The sequence below is a fragment of the Halichoeres trimaculatus genome, unplaced genomic scaffold (genome assembly GCF_033239565.1).
Source record: "Halichoeres trimaculatus isolate MK-OKI-2021-1 unplaced genomic scaffold, fHalTri1.1 fHalTri1_scaffold_1, whole genome shotgun sequence".
Classification (NCBI taxonomy): Eukaryota; Metazoa; Chordata; class Actinopteri; order Labriformes; family Labridae; genus Halichoeres; species Halichoeres trimaculatus.
Window position 1 is genome coordinate 37,866,934 of NW_027437179.1, and position 17,209 is coordinate 37,884,142.

General features: G+C 39.9%; 1 protein-coding gene across 15 annotated transcripts in view; it reads left to right on the forward strand.

The window, feature by feature from the left end:
- The window catches only part of eif4g3a (eukaryotic translation initiation factor 4 gamma, 3a), a 95,080-nt gene that overhangs the window by 64,342 nt on the left and 13,529 nt on the right, over positions 1-17,209 (forward strand). For all 15 annotated transcript variants that reach the window (XM_074665516.1, XM_074665534.1, XM_074665551.1 and 12 more), the window contains 8 exons: positions 2,242-2,361; positions 2,729-2,884; positions 5,776-5,973; positions 6,903-7,049; positions 7,203-7,439; positions 13,055-13,159; positions 16,494-16,632; positions 16,939-17,060. In XM_074665516.1, the coding sequence (XP_074521617.1) occupies positions 2,242-2,361; positions 2,729-2,884; positions 5,776-5,973; positions 6,903-7,049; positions 7,203-7,439; positions 13,055-13,159; positions 16,494-16,632; positions 16,939-17,060 (1,224 nt within the window). The remainder of the gene's footprint in view (positions 1-2,241; positions 2,362-2,728; positions 2,885-5,775; positions 5,974-6,902; positions 7,050-7,202; positions 7,440-13,054; positions 13,160-16,493; positions 16,633-16,938; positions 17,061-17,209) is intronic.

Genomic DNA, 17,209 nt, shown 5'->3' on the forward strand with positions numbered 1-17,209 from the left:
CCAGTGTTTCTGCACATCCTTGAAAAACCTTACAAAGTCTTAAATTCACTTATTTAAAATTAAGGCCTTAAAAATGTCTTAAAGTCATTAAAAATTTCAAATGCTTGTCTTAAATCCACACTCAGGGACCTTAAATTTTTTTGGGCAGGACTAGTTAATGTTTTAAATTTTTTCTACGTAGCCTGCATTTGCAATTTTTTTCTGCTGTGTGAAGGCTGCATGTCTGTCATTTCCAGACTTAAACTTTGGGCTCTGGTGTGGAATTCATTTTCATTTTCATTTTAATGTTAAAATAGTTAGATTTTTCCTTTGGGGACATTCCCACAGGCCCCCTGACTTTATTGACCATTTTTTATACTTTAACCTATTTGGAGTTTTAGGTCAAATTTGTTAAAAACAAAAAGAGGCAAGCTCATATCTGTCAGCCCAGATCTTAAGCTTCAAAAAAGAAAAAAATAGAAAACACATCTGTTTTCTACTTCCTTTAGGATTACATTTTCAGTCTTTTTTTTTTACTTAAATTCCTGTGATATAAATTATGTGCATGCTAGCTAGCCAGTTTGGGACTATGTGCAAGTGCACATTTATTAAGAGTTGGCTGGATGATGTCTGTTTGGATTGCACTACAACAGGGTCCCCCAACAATTGCATATATTTATAGAATTTTCGTCCTTGAATTTCCTTAAAGTTGGCATTAAAAAGTCTAAGGATATTTTAAATTTGACTTGCTGAAACCTGCAGATATCCTGCTAACGATAAATATTAGTTTCTAAGTATAAAAAAAAAACAAAAAAGTCAAATATCCTGTGTCTGAAGGTTTTAAAAGTGCAGTTAGCAGTAACTTAAATTTATATCCTTGTTAATTAATCAGCGTGTTTTGGTCCAGTGGTTTTTCCAGGATTCAGGACTCCCTGGAGGGTCATTAGACAATGAAAAGGGGTCACAAAATGCCAAAACTGTTACAAATACATTAATCATCCAGTATTGTACAAAAATAGCTGTTAAAGTTTATAAAACCATGCAAACAGAAAGTGTTTGAGCTGTTTTCCACTTTTTTTAGCTGTTGAATAACTAAACCAGGATAGCAGAGGTATTAGTCGCAACCAGTTAATGTAGAAAATTTAGGAAGTATAGAAAAATATAAACACAGCTTTGAAAGGAGTGAAAAAGCTTGAATACAAATCAGCAGCAAACACTTTTTACCATGCATTAAGTTAATAAAAACATATGTTTAGTTCCCGCCTATTGAGAAACATTTGGCTTTTTAACACAGCTGCTCTCTCCCAGCCACCACTGAGGAGGTCGACCTGCAGTGGAAAAGCGAGTAGATAAAGTACCAGTTCCCAAAGAGAGGAGGGTCAAGCAGAGTCAGAGCCAGAATGTAGAAAAGCAGCATTAGTTAGACAAAACGAGCAGCGTGAAATCCCCCCTCAGGCTCACAGAGCCGTGATGGGAATTATTCATAACTTCTCGAGTTCAAAGATCAAAGTTTACGAGATAGTAAATGATGGATTGTGTGAATCAATAATGAAAACAGTCGTTAGTTAAAGGCACAGGTTTCATGAAACAGGGTTTTAAATCAAAGCAACAGGCCGAGTTTCACCATCGCTGTGTTCTGTTCCCGTTTGCTTCACTCCTCTGATCCACACATACGTCCGGGTGGAGCATATGGCCCGCCGAAATGCTGTTTTGATTAAAATCACATTGCTATTATGTCACACTTGGCTGTGTTAAGAGTACATGCCCCTCCCCCCACCTCTCCAAAAAAGAACAAGCAGACCGGCGAGCAGTGGATGTGCAATCCCGTCCTCTGGTTTTCTCTGAGGGGGAAAGTGAAATCTCTCCGGGAGAGAGTGGAGAGGAAGTCAAGGACAGCTGAAAGACAAAGAGCTGGATTTGTTCTCCTCTCCTCCCCCACAACTATCCTGCGTTCCTCTCACTCTTCCTCCTTTCTTTTCCACATCTGGATCTGACTTCTCTCTACTGAACTCACCAACGTCACTCACAGACAGAGCAGCAGAGATGCTTAAAGCTAGAGCTGGTGCTGTGGCACGACGCTGGTTAACACCAGGTCACCTTTAAGGGACCACTGGGTTCGAAACAAACACACTGACACACACTCTCCTTTTACCCTACTGGCACTATTGTTAAGGGGATCACTGCTCCCCCTGCTGTTCAGATCCATCGTCTGTGTGTGTATGCGTGTGTGATGATGTATTGTGTGTGCCGTGTGTTTCGCAGATGAACCAAAACAAGCTGCCGTCTCGAGTGGTGGATTCCAGAGCGATTTCCAGAGGACCAGACTTCACACCTGCCTTTGCTGATTTTGGCCGGCAGATGACCGGAGGTCGAGGAGCTGCAGTGAGTCGCACATTTACACACGCACACACACAGTCTGTGTTAACATCCAAGGTAGTAAACACTGACAACAGCCTGAAGAGCTGGATACAGACGCACAAGGTGTTCCTGTCGGCATCTACATGGCGCTCTTTAGGGTCTCCACTCCTTCACATTAAGATATGAAAAGTAATAAACAAACTTTGAATGATGCAAAGACACCACAAACTGATACACCTCTTGTTATACAAAACTTGTAACAACCTGAAATCCTGTACACCCCCTCGTGCAGCATGTGCAGCGAGAAAAGAGCACTGCATCGCTGTAAAATTAAAAGCTGTATCACTGACATCTTGTTGTTTACTCTTGCTCCGTCTCTGTCTCTCCTCAGCTTATGAACATCGGAGCTCGGCGGCCTCTGCCCAGGAAGATCATCATGAACGTGTCGGTGAACGACGACGTTCAGCTGAAGAAGTCAGAGAACGCCTGGAAACCAGGAATGAAGAGGGAGGGTCCATCAGAGGATCCGGAGATTCAGAAAACACAGGTAGGGACAAAAATATACTCAACATTAACGCACAAATTAAACAGAAATGATTCAAACAGAAGAGCTGAGCTCTAAGAGGTATGAGGATATCGTTTGGTGGCTTAATTATTGATGAATCGTGAAATCTGTAGGGTTAAAGTGTTAAATTATTTAAAATGGGAGTCAATAATTATTCTGTTGCAAACCAAGAAGAGTTTACTCAATCCACTCTATAAATACAAATAACCTATCACAAACAAAAACACACAATCAACCTTAAATGGAAATGGATTTTTCTCATTGAATATTCTTACTTTCATCTGCACTGAAACTACTTTATATACTGCATTTACCTGAATATAAGACAAGGTTTTGTTTTTTGTTGTTGAAAATAACGTGAAAAGTCATCTTACAATCAGGGTCTAACCATTGACACATGCTTATAATTGTCTAGGGTCGCTAAACGACCACAACAGCAGACACCGCCAGCTTTTTGTGAAGCTAGAGGCTTCATGGTGGCTGCAGTGATCTGTCAACCACAGCAGAGACGCAGTGACAGGAGATGAGACATACACTGCAAAAAACTGAAATCTTATCAAGTGTTTTTGTCTTTTTTTAAGTAAAAATTGTCTTTTTATACTCGATATGAGCCACTTTCAACTTATCGATCCAGAAAAATGTCTTGTTTCAAGTTATCAAAGTACAAAAATGAGGTTTAAATCGCTTGTAACCAGTAAAAAATTCTGCCAATGGAACAAGAAAAAATTGCTTGAAAATTTCCTTGAGACTAGAACAATGTCTTAATACAAGTAACTTTTCACCTGTTCCATTGGCAGATTTTTTTTACTGGTTACAAGCAATTCAGACCTCATTTCTGTCCTTAAATAACTTTAAACAAGACATTTTTCTGGATTGGTCATGTGAATTTGGCTCATATTGAGTCTAAAAAGGAATTTCCTACTGAAAATAAGACAAAAACACTTGATAAGATTTCAGTTTTTGCAGTGTAGAAAAGCGCGATGACTGTTCAGAGCAAATTGGACCTAAAGTTTGGCAAGGTAACAAACTACTGAGGAGGAGTTGTGATGCTAATGTTAAGATAATGATGGTCAGTGCAGCAGAGATGTTAAAAAACTGTCAGGTAGACAAAAATGATGGAGTTAAAGAGTGTAATGTCAAAAGATTGCGCGTCCAAAAAGAAAGTTTATCCTGGTTTTTAAAGCAGCCGTTACCAAGAGGGTGTCATCAGAATAACATTTGAAAGACAGATATCAATGATTGGACTTGGGGCCAAAAATGAAAGCAGTCTCTATTATCTTAATGATTGTTTCAGAATTTCAATAAAATAGCTACAAAGTAAATTTTGGTCACAATTCTTTTTCTGAAGATTAGTCTTAAAAAGAGGGGTCGTCTTATAATCGAGGTCGTCCTTTATTCAGGTCAGGCTGTTTTTTCCCGATCTCCCCCTTTGATCAAAGCCAGCCAAGGCCTGATTGTCTGCACTGCAAAAACTGATATATTATCAAGTGCTTTTGTCTTATTTTCAGTAGAAAATTCCTTTTTAGACTCAATATGAGCCAAATTCACATGACCAATCCAGAAAAATGTCTTGTTTAAAGTTATTTAAGGACAAAAATGAGGTCTGAATTGCTCGTAACCAGTAAAAAAATCTGCCAATGGAACAAGAGAAAAGTAACTTGTATTAAGACATTGTTCTAGTTTCAAGGAATTTTTCAAGCAATTTTTTCTTGTTCCATTGGCAGATTTTTTTACTGGTTACAAGCTATTCAAACCTCATTTTTGTACTCTGATAACTTGAACTAAGACATTTTTCTGGATTGATAAGTTGAAAGTGGTTCATATTGAGTATAATAAGACCATTTTTACTTAAAAAAAGACAAAAATACTTGATAAGATTTCAGTTTTTTGCAGTGTGATGACATCGAGTGTGATTTTCCTGTGGTGTGGGGCACGTTACGAGTGATTTCTTCTGGTCGGAGCCGCTCAGGAGGCCTCTGATTCAGAGATCGTAGATAATGAACATGTTTAAAACTCCTGTAGTGTGTGGGGCTCTCCGAGAGGAGCCGAGCAGGTACAGCGTGTAATGTCAACAACCTTTTCCATAATCCCTTTTAATTTTTTATTCACATAATTTTGGCAAGTAGATTGTGCATTTTTAACTTTTTCAATTCAAAAGAATAAACATTGTTTGCCTTAACGTTTAAAGCACTTCCAAAAACAACTTACAGAGTGCTTCACAAAGACAACAGAAAACAAACAGATGGATCAGATGGTGGTCAGTACAGTACCTTTTATGGATGTTGACCTCAAACTAAGAGCTTAGAAACAAACCAAATGTAGAGATTCAGATGAACGTCCCAGAAGCTTCAACAGGATGTAAGCGAGCCATGGGTGTGTCGCTGCACGGGGAGGGGAATCCTGCTTCAGTGGCACAGTTTAGGTTGTGTGTGACCCCACCCGTTGTGCGGAGTATTTCGTTTCATTTTTTAGTTCTTCTTTTTGTCCTGATGTCGTAATTTTTTATTTACATAAATTTGGCAAGTAGTTTATGCATTTTTAACTTTTCACATCAAAAGAATAAACAATGTTGGCCTTACAGAGGGCTTCACAAAGACAACAGGCTTCAATAAGTAAGATCAAAAGGTTTTAAAGCTGAATCTTTTTTTTTAAGAATACAACGTTAAAGTTGGAATAAACTGCTCTTGAATTGTTCTACTCTATATGATGGATGTGGGATTTTATGTCAAACTCGTGCTTTCAATTTCTCTTTAAAAAAAAAAAACATTAAAAGAATGATTGGCCTCTGCTTTACCAATAAAGGAATGCATTGAAATATGTTATTTGACAGTGATCTCAGAGATTAAGTGCATTTTTCGTCTGCGTCCCTTCAGGAGCTCTTCAGGAAGGTCCGCAGCATCCTGAACAAGCTGACGCCTCAAAAGTTCAACCAGCTGATGAAACAGGTGACAGATCTGACCATCGACACGGAGGAGAGGCTGAAAGGTGTCATCGACCTCGTCTTCGAGAAGGCCATCGATGAGCCCAGCTTCTCCGTGGCCTACGGAAACATGTGCCGCTGCCTCGCCACGGTAAGATCTGAATTTGTTAAAAATCCTTCTTTGTGCCTTACTATATGTTAAAACCACGCATACATAAAGTGGTTTAGACACATCTACCTCGCTGCTTGTGATGCGGTGCAGTTCCACAGAAGTTAATACATATTTATGATTTACTGATTCCTTCTTTCAACACAAGAAGGAATCACAAGAAATGCACGCCCACTAACTTCAGGCGGAGGTAGAGAAAGCTGCTGTTACACTTGATTACAATAAACCTGTCAGCATTCAGCGCTTCATCCCTTCAGTGTTTTTCCCAACAGGTTTCTCTCTGTTACAAATGAGTATCTGCAGCGCTAAAGTCCAACTGGAAACTCTGGAGAATCACTTTTTATTTCATGAAGAAACACCTGCTCTGGGTTATTAATTTTAAGCATCTGCTCAGCGTGCAGTCGAGGACGACAGGGTCTAAGCGTAGAAAGACTCAGACTCAGGACAGATTGATGAAGGCTGATTTGAAAATCTTGTGCTCGCATGTTTTGCATAAACAATAATGTTTCTGATGTCTGTCCATGAGTTTTATCATTTTAATTTAGTGTATTGCCAATCTGTGATTCCATTTCTGCTTTTTTGTCTTCATGCAAACATGTCCGACCAGACCTTTTCAAATTTGTTTTTTATTAGCTTCTTTTTCACCTTGTAAATGCAGTACCCATAATCCTCTGCTGTGCAGCCTCCCACTCTCTGGCTCTGCTGCTTAACAATGTTTTTACCTTGATTTTGTTCTGGATATCTGATTTTTCTCCCATCTAATCAACAAACTAACCACACACAGTGCTTATGGCTGATCATGCTGAGCTAATAAAACAAATTTCAGGTGTCGATGCTCAACTTTGAAGTCTTTAAAGGACTATTTCATCTCTTAACTCTTTGTTTCTGCATTGTCTGTTGTTGATCTCCAGCTCAAAGTGCCCATGACAGACAAGCCCAACACCACCGTGAACTTTCGCAAGCTGCTGCTAAACCGCTGCCAGAAGGAGTTTGAGAAAGACAAGGTGGACGACGTGGTGTTCGAGAGGAAGCAGAAAGAGCTGGACTCTGCTGCATCGGTACGAGATCCAAGAATTACTTGAGCGTGACACGAGATTTCATGCTCTATCAAAGCTTTTTTAGCACAGAGCAAATAATAAAAACCAAAGAATGATTTCTTGGATAACTTTTCAGGGAAATTATTCGATAATGTCTCCTTTATTCCCCCTCAGGCGACGGAGCGTGACCGGCTTCAAGAAGAGCTGGAAGACGCCAAAGACAAGGCCCGACGGAGATCCATCGGCAACATCAAGTTCATCGGAGAGCTCTTCAAGCTGAAGATGTTGACGGAGGCCATCATGCACGACTGTGTTGTGAAGCTGCTGAAAAACCACGATGAAGAGTCGTTGGAGTGTTTGTGCAGGCTGCTCACCACCATCGGCAAAGACCTGGACTTTGAGAAGGCCAAGGTGAGGAGAGATGGTTTTACAGAGGCGGTTTAGAGCTGTGGATCAGAGAATACTTGGAAGACCAGCAGAGACTTCTGGGTGTCCTTTTTGATTCATTCTTTAGTTTATCTCTGAGGACTCATTGAATTCCCTTTTTAAGGGTCCTCCTGCAGCAAAACTGGTCAGAAAAGTTGTAGTTTCTTTCCTCGAGTAGTTCAGACACAGTTTCCTAAAAATAAAAATTCTCTGTGCGTTTCCCTTCATTCAGTCCTTGAGTTTGGCATTTCAAGGTGATCCAGTTCAGGGATCTGGCGGTTTGTTTTTAAGTGTTTACAGAGGGAGTTTACCTGTGAGTGCCAGATGAACTAAATACTGTGCAAGAGAGATAAATACCTGAACATGGTTGATCTGAGGCTTTCTAGATGGTAGCAGCTGGTTTGATTTTCACTCCTGTTCTATCCCACTCCCACAAAAAAAAAAGTCCTGTCCCGTCCCACTCCTGGTAAAATGACTCCCACTCCTCATTCTGGTCCAATGTTTCCCCTTCTTTTAGGGCGTATTCAGACCTGGGCTGTTTGGTCCACTTTAAACGGACCAGGGTTAGTTTCCCACACTGGTGCGGACTTTTCATGCAGGTGTGAATAGACACAAACGAACCCTGGCTCGGACCAAACAACCGGACCAAGACCCACTTTTTGAGGTGGTCTCTGTCCGCTTCCAAACGAACTCTGGTGCGGTTCGTGGTTCTCTGGTGCAGGTCTGAATACAAACCAAGGTCCATCCGAACTAACTACAGGATACATGCACCTTTTGGGCCTGTAAAGCCACCGTAACCTAACCATCTTTGGTTCATACCTGATCCTCTGTCTTCTGTTTAGCCACGCTGTTGCTGGCATGTTGTGGGTCAGGACACGCAGAGCATAGCGTCTCCTTGCTGCCCGCATTCGTCTTCGCTGTTCCAAAATTTGAAACAGTGTTGTTAAGCTGCCTTGAAGGAGCTGCTCTTGAAACTGAAAATGATTTTGCAGCTCTAATAAGAGCACAAACACATGTTTACCTCCATTTCTGGGTCTATACTCTGTGAGCTGCCCTTTGTCAGTGCTGTCCAATGAGAGCACTGATCGTCACACACGTGGATGTGTTTACAGAATATAGTCCACTTGCAAAAAGTACAATCTGAATACGAACCGCACCAAAGGAAAAAAATAAAGTCCGCTTTTGGTCCGGACCAAACAAGTGGACCAAAGGACTTTTCTGGTCTGAATACAGCCTTAGTTTTTAGGCAATTCATTGAATCTTATTTGATTTCCTCCCCATCCTTTTTTAGATTACTGTTGGCTTCTGGGAAGTGTAGTTCTTTTCACATGTGTTAAAGTGCAGCCGTTTTGGAAATAATATACAAATTGGCAGCACATGTCACATTTTATATTTTATCTTTCTGATTGGTTCCCACACTGCCTGCTCCCGTTAACTTTTTATCCTGTACCGTTCCAATCACGTCATTAATAGTTAAGTTGACTCCCATCCTGCGGGAATCCCACGTTCCCCAAAAAGTGTCAGCCTCTACTGTGGAGGCTGTTGGCGCCCAGTGAATTCATTGGCTACATTGTCATGCAGTCAGTAACCCTTTCATTTTCAGAATATTAGCAATGACTGGTTTGCGCATGTACATGTTAACACCAATTACCCTTTTTTTAAACAGGTTATGCCTATATTCAGATTTTTAAAAACCTGAAAACCCCTCCTGGGTTCTTCCTTTTCTCACCCGAATATTTGATCATGTGTATGTCTAACGGGATATCACCATACAAAGGAAAATTCATTTGTGATCTGTGCATGTTCTGTTAGCAAGGAATCTTGGTCTTTTGAGTACGGGAAGTTTACCGTGCTACTGCTGCTGCTGCTGTTTTTTCTGTTTCTATGAATATTCTGAGTGTTTCATGACATGACACATTATCCTGCTGGAAGTAGCCATCAGAAAATGGGTACACTGTGCTCATAAAGGAAATATCCCCCATACCAGCAGCAGCAGGCTGCAGGATGGATCCATGTTTTCATGTTGTGTACACAAGATCCTGGCCCCACCATCTGAATGTTGAGCAGAAATCCAGACTCATCAGACCAGGCAACGTTTTTCCAATCTTCTATTGTCCAGTTTTGGTGTTGCTGTGTGAATTGTAGCCTCAGTTTCCTGTTCTTAGCTGACAGGAGGGTCACCCGGTGTGGTCTTCTGCTGCTGTAGCCCATCTGCCTCAAGGTTGGACGTGTTGTGTGTTCAGAGATTAGGGCTGCACGATTATCGCAATCGCAATCGCAATCGCAATGTCAGCACACGCAATTACGTAATCGCAAAAGAGGATATCGCAATTGCAATCTCAATTTCAGCACATGCAATTCAGTTTTTTCTCCATGATAACCAAGCAAGCCTGTAGACTCATCATGACACAACTTTTTTTATTAAATCGCAAGCACAATCGCAATCGCAATATTGTCCACCTAATCGCAAATCGCACCTTTTCCCCAAATCGTGCAGCTCTATCAGAGATGCTCTTTTCCTGTAGACCTTGGTTAAAACCAGTGGTTATTTGGGTCTATCTTCTCCAACCAGTCTGCCCATTCTCCTCTGCCCTCTGGCATCAACAAGGCATTTTGGCTCAGAGAACTGCTGCACACGGGATATTTGCAGTTTGGGACCATTCCCTGTGAACCCTAGAGATGGTTGTGTGTGAAAATCCCAGTAGATCAGCAGTTTGTCTCATCCGGCCAACAACAACAATCACGCCATGTTCAAAGTCCCTTAAGGCCGTGTCCACTTGAGGCCAGGTATTTGGGAAACCGCATATATTTGTATATGTTAAGGCCTGTTAACCACAGGAAACCGCAGAAAACTCTGGTCAAAATGAATGGTTTGGAAAACTCTGTTTTTTTATGTAGACACCAGGAAACAGTTTTTGATTCTCAAACGTCACAGCTGAAGCACAAGGGTTCTTTCTGATTGGCTCGCACAGGTTTCATTCAGAAAAACACTGCCAAATATGGGTTTGACATGCTTTGAGCCGCACTTGTCAGTAAGGATGTCCTTATACAGATTTTTTTGACTTCCCATGCAATTTTTTCATTATATAATTTGTCAATTCCAAGCCGTTACAAATACCTTTCTCTGATAAATCCCGTACTTCGTTGGGTGATTTTGTTGTATTAAAATGAGCCCTGTTGGTACCTCCTCGAGGAACTTTCACTTTACTAATGTTGCAAGACGCTGTTTTACTGTCATTGCTTTCCAAAGAAAAGTAGTCCCACACAGCTGACATGTTTGCAATAGGGGTGTAAATCACCAGTTTCATGACGATACGATATCGATTCTTTGGACAACGATATGATATTTGCCGATATCACAAAGTCTGTCACGATACGATACGATTCAGGGGCCTTCGATCGATTAAAGACAATATAATGTCCTCACTGAACACAATCAGCAACATTTCACCTGAGGCAAGAAAGAAATACAAAACAATTCTGATAGTTTTATTACTGAAATGTGGAACGATCTGCTGATCTTTGGGTATGATGCTTTGTGGAGGATTATAGCCATCTGTATGATCTAATTATGTTTTAAAATTAAAACTGGTTAAATTCAGGTAAGGTGCTTTTTTGCCCCCACAATTACCTTATGGGTCTTACTGTTATACTGTAATGTTTGTTTATTATATCAAGTAATGATGCAACACTATAGTTAAAAATTACTGATTTACATAAACTTTATCATTGACCTCCAACATTTGACCATTTTCTATCAAATCAAAAATGTGAAGCTTTGATTTTAATTAAACCCAAACATTTCTATTGTTCAAAATTAGAACTATCAACTAAACTAACTTAACATTGATAGTTTTTTTTACTGTGATGCCTGATAACCACAGTTTGTATGTCAGTGTGATCAGTGTGTGCAGCATGCATCCTCTGCAGTCAGGTCGATCGTATCTTACCCGGATACAGGAGAGCTATTTTATGATTGGCCGATATGTCTGGCTCTCTTTTAGCTCTGTGATGCTAACAGCGTCTTGCTACACGTTCGCCTACAGCGGTGTGATTCAGTGGGCGCTAAACAGTACATTTTACAGCAGGAGAAATATCAGGCGTGGCGTGTCAGAGAGTGAAAAGGTTCAAATGTGTGTCTCATACGCGAAGTGTGTGAGGCTTGAGAGGAAACTTCAGAACAACTCGCGGTTGGCCGGATATGGACATGAGTGTCCGGTCAGGATTTCAAAATAAAGGCGTACATTAAAGATCACGATGTTGATCGATGTTTTGACTTTCCATCGATGTGACTGGATCATTGCTTTACCAATCGATGTATCAATCCATATCGATGGATCATTACACCCCTAGTTTGCAACAGGGCTTAATTTACAGCAACTGTAAAGCGTGACCGTGCAGGATCGGTCCCGATCACGTAGTGAAATTTGATACTAACTGATCCTCGAAAAATAGCCACATTGGGCACCGATAACGATCAGTGTATCGGGTTGGGACATCACAACTTGTCAGTGGATTTGCCCAGTGCGTGTGGAAAAAACTATCTTTAAAAACAAATTAACAAGGGATGTTTGTTTCTGAAAAGACCCGGCTACGTGTGTACAAGGCCTAAATTTCCTTTCCTGTCCATTCTGACACTCAGTTTGAACTCCAGAAACTTGTCCACTTGCCTTGGTGCAGTGAGTAGCTGTCATGTGATTGGCTGAGCAGATATTTGTGTTGCACAGGTGTACCTAACAGAGTAACCTGTGAGTGTAGATCTTCAAAGCAAATCAAGAGGCTCACCAGCCTCTAAAGCGATTATGGTTTGTCACACTTGGCTGTGATAAAAACTTGTTCAACTCGCTGGCTCAGGAATGAAAGTGAAGTCATTCTGTGTTTATGGATGTTGTTCTGAGACTAAGCACAGTTTAAAGAAACATAAAGAGAATATTCTGGTAAAATAACCCCCAACACTCGCCTTGCTGAGTTCAGGAAGTGTTTATCAGATTTGGGGGAGAACAGGAGTCTTTCTCCCGTTGTGATCTGTCTGACCAGCTCTCCTGTAGACATCACTGACTCCCAGCAGGACACAGCCAGAGCCTCCTACACTCGTGGAGAGACAGGACTGACCCTCAGGCCTCTGTGATGTGTAGTTTGATCCTCGCCATCCACTGGTCGCCCTCTGACCAGCAGGAGCGCCGCTGTGAACTCAGCACAACAGCCTCACTGCCTGTGTTTTTCATTTCTTGTTTACGCTGCGCAGACATGAAGATGCACTTTAGCTTTATTGAATCCTGTAGAACAAGGCCGTAAATCATGCTTCTTCTTCTTTAGCCCGACCTGTTAAATGTGGTGATATCAGCTCTAATGTTGGGTCATTACTGTGGATTGGTTCTGCTCTTATTTGGCTGTCTCGATTGTTCTCCCACCGTCTCCTTAAATGTTTCAATTTAATCCTGGAAACAGCTCCGGCTCCGTGTAATAGACTGAGCAGTCGGTCAGTTCACTGAAACCCTCTGAATCCTGAAGGCCCGTCGATTAACGAGCAGAGAAATGAAGAACGTAACCTTCCTGTCTCACATTAACCTTCCCTCCCTGTCTCTCCTCTCCTCCCTCAGCCTCGGATGGATCAGTATTTCAATCAGATGGAGAAAATCGTCAAAGAGAGGAAGACGTCTTCTCGGATACGGTTCATGCTGCAGGACGTTATAGACCTGAGATTGGTGAGTGTGTGTGTGCTTCTTCAGTTTGTTTATTTCTGCATAGTCGGAGAGAGTTCAAAGTCTGGCTCTCCTATGCGTTCGAGTCGTTCTGGCTCGGTGAATTTTCCCACAGAGGTTTATTTAATTGACTTATGACCCTTTGGGAAATGATATTGAATATCCTGCGCGGTGAAGCTGCCACAGCTCTTGTTATTGAGCTGGAACACCTTTTAAGAAAGAAACTGATGTGGACTTGGAACAGTAAATGTGTGTGAGGTGTTTCTTTAAGCAATCAGGATGTCTGATAGCTCTGAATGTACAGACTCTTCTGCCCACTGATTACTTCCACTCATTGCATTTTCTTTGGCTAGCAGTTACACAAACATTGACTCAGCATATTCGTTTTGTTCACTGAGTTTTTAATGCAGAAAGAGAAGAGAAAGACTTGGTTGATCAATAAGTTTCTGTCTCATGTGGAAATAAATCAGTGTGTTTGTAATCTTTCATCTGTCTGTGAGACACTGTCTGCCATCGATCAGTTACTCACCTGTTCATTCTGCTGTTCAGCTCAAATCTTAATGACTGCATTTGTCTCATTTTTAGTCAAATGTTGTTTTGCTCATTATGAGACAAAGTGAGTTGATTAATCCAGAGATGGATCTTATTTTAAAGGTATTGTGTGTAGAAATCTTTTGAGGATTGTACATTCTGTTTCTCTACCCTCTTGTTGGTGAAACAAGGTAAGATAAGTCTGATCCCCCAGTGGAGATGCTTTAAAAAACTTTTATTTGAAATTATTTCACATGTAAAAAGAAGCTACTTTCATTTTCTTCATCCTCTAGTTGATGCATTTCGCAAAGCATCTCATTTAATTTATTCTATTTATTAATCTAATTATTTTTTGTGCCCTTTAATTGTGTTTTAATTATGTTTTATGTGTTTAAATTGTTTTTGTATTTTACACAAAGTGTTTCTTTTGTCCCATGTTAGCCACATATTTTATTTTATTTTATTTTATTTAAATGAATTAATTTCTTTGTACAGCAATTTGGTCAGCAGCATCTGTTTTTACAGTGCTAAATGAGTAAACTTTGATTTAGATTTATTATATCCAGGTGATGTAAACCTACTTATAGAATAGAATAGATCTTTATTTTATGTTTTAAAAAAATTGCAAATATAGATATATTTACTTATAATTATTAATATAATTATAAATTAATGGTTATAATAATATGAGACACTGTACCTTTAAGATATTATTAGCTACAAAAAATGAGTTGACTGTAGTGAAAAAAAATGCTTTCCAAGAATAAATTCCATTAATTAGCTTATTTAATAGACTTATTTCAAGATATTTTATAGAAAAGGATTTTTTTTTATTTAAAGGGACTGCAAATGCCAGAATTTGCAATGAGCCTGTTTAACAGTATGGTATTCCTTTTTGTGCCTATTTTTACTCAACACAATAAAAACAATCCTTTTTTTATATTATGTCTTATTATTAAAATCAGAGATTTATAACCAGGCTCATGGGCATAGTTGGCTCACAATAAGTATTACAAGTAATTCAATCAAAATGATGTGCTCAATATGATGAATTAACCAATTTTATTTATTTATTTTATTTATTAGATTTTTTTTTTTTTGCCAGATAAAAACAAAAAAAACAGATACATTTTTATAAACCTCAAACAAAAATAGAAAACTGAATGAAAATGAATAAAATAAAAAGAAAAGAAAACTCAGATATGGACATGAATAGTGAAATAAAATTGAGATTAAAATAATTATGATTATAATGCTCTGTAATTTACTTAATTATCCATCATTATTATGGGATTGTTCTTGTCTATGAATTCCAGTCATCTGAAGTAAAATCTGTTTACCTTTTACTACATGGTGAATTCAATGTTTCCAACTGCAGATGCTTCTTTTGACCAATCATTAAAAAAAATGAAAAAATAACACATTTTAAAAACATCAAGATAGATTAGCTGCACTCTGATGTCAGGAGTCAGTGATTACATCCAACAGTCCACAGCAGCTGTGTGAAGATGATCAAAGGAGCCCGCTTCAGATTTAATTAGCCTTTAATTGATATCTGTTTATCCATCTGAGGGAACGTCATCTGTGATCTGTCAGAAAGTTTGCTCTCACTCCCTGTCCTGTCTGCAAACATAAACAGATAGATAGATAGATAGATAGATAGATAGATAGATAGATAGATAGATAGATAGATAGATAGATAGATAGATAGATAGAAAAACGTTGTTTGGTGAAAATCTATAAACAGGATTATGCAGCAACATGTTGTCTATCTCATGGTATCAATGTATATAAGTAATTGCTGTTAATTAATCCCAAAGCTGATAATTGATTTGATTATTTTAACCCTGTTCACAGCTTTAGGAGCAAATGTTTAAACCAGAAATAAGAGAGAAACCAGCGTTAAGTTTTCAGTTCTCTGCAGTGAGAGTCTCCTGATAATGACTTCCTCTCTGCAGAAACAGAAACTGAGAATCAGAGATTCTTTTGTATTTTCTTTCTCCTAAAAAAGACTGAAGTGCAGCCTCCTCTCTTTGATGTAGGCCTACTTATGCTGTTGTTTTTTAGACTGATGTACTTTTTCAAATATTTCCGATACTCAACAGCAGTCTGCTTTTTACAGAGTTTCAGTCTATGAGAAACTAGATTAAAGAGTGGCACTAATCAGATCTGCAGAGAAGGAACTCTAGTTTACTTACTTTTAAATTAATATTTAAAGGCAAGGTATGTTTTCCTAACAGCATGAAAAGTTATGACATTGAATAAATCAAAAGACCTTTAACATCCTGAGTCTGCAACAAGCTTTGTTGTCATAGATCCTTTGTGTGTTTTTTTTTATCGAACGTACAAAGGCCTGTTATTGTGATGATTTTATTCAGGTAAACTGTCAGTGTAAGCATCACAAACACACCCAACCAGACATCCATGTGCACACACACACACACACACACACACACACACACAAAAACAAAAGAGGTGAGATGAGATCAGTGTGAAATGTTGGAGCCCTGTTACTACCTCTGGTGTTGGTACAGTGACGATGCAGACACAGAAAACCGCCTTCAGTTTGTGTCTCTGAGCTCAAAGTGGAAACAGAGTGGAGCTCTGCTGTCAAATCTGAAATTCAAAAGAGGAAGGATCCTCTCTTTTTCAATCAGATTCTCCACTAACAGCCCTGGGAGCTGCACAAATATATGAAATGAATAATGTATCATGACAGGAGTGATTTCAGTTTGCTTTAAAACGTCAGATAATCGAATCGATGAAGTTCTGCCGTGTCAAATCCTCAATTTCGCTTCTCTTTCAGCACAACTGGGTGTCAAGGAGAGCCGACCAGGGCCCCAAAACCATCGAGCAGATCCACAAGGACGCGAAGATCGAGGAGCAGGAGGAGCAGAGAAAAGTGCACCAGCAGCTCCTCTCCAAGGACAGCAAGAGACGGCCAGGTCAGGCCCACAGTCCAAATCCTCTTTAAGGCTTAGAGTCACATCGGCGCAGCTACTGTGACTCAGGAAGCCTGCGAGCGCACAGGCAGACTTCCTGTCAGTGCAGCCCGCAGAGACGCTATTGTGGCTAACAGCAGACGGGAAACCCCCGACTCTGTCCCGTCTGTTTGCTGACCTGTAATGTTTCATATGTTGCTGAAGGAAACAGTCAAACTCTGACACTCTTCTCACAGCCGTTTGACATGAGAGAATAAAAACAGGCCCACATTTCTGTTCAATTAACATTTAACTTGTTATTCTCCCTAGACCCCAGAGAACAGAGGGAGCAGAGAGATCAGCGAGCGCAGAGAGAAGAGACCTGGAACACTGTGCCCATGACCAAGAACAGCAGGACCATCGACCCCACCAAGATCCCAAAGATCTCCAAGGTTAGACACAACTCTCTCATACACATCACATATTAAAGACAGGGAATAAAGTTCTCCACCCCTAGACAGATTTCTGTCAGTTGGAAAATGAGGAAGGGAAAACAAAGTTGCACGTGCATTTGTTGTGATTCAGTTTTGACGATCCAATA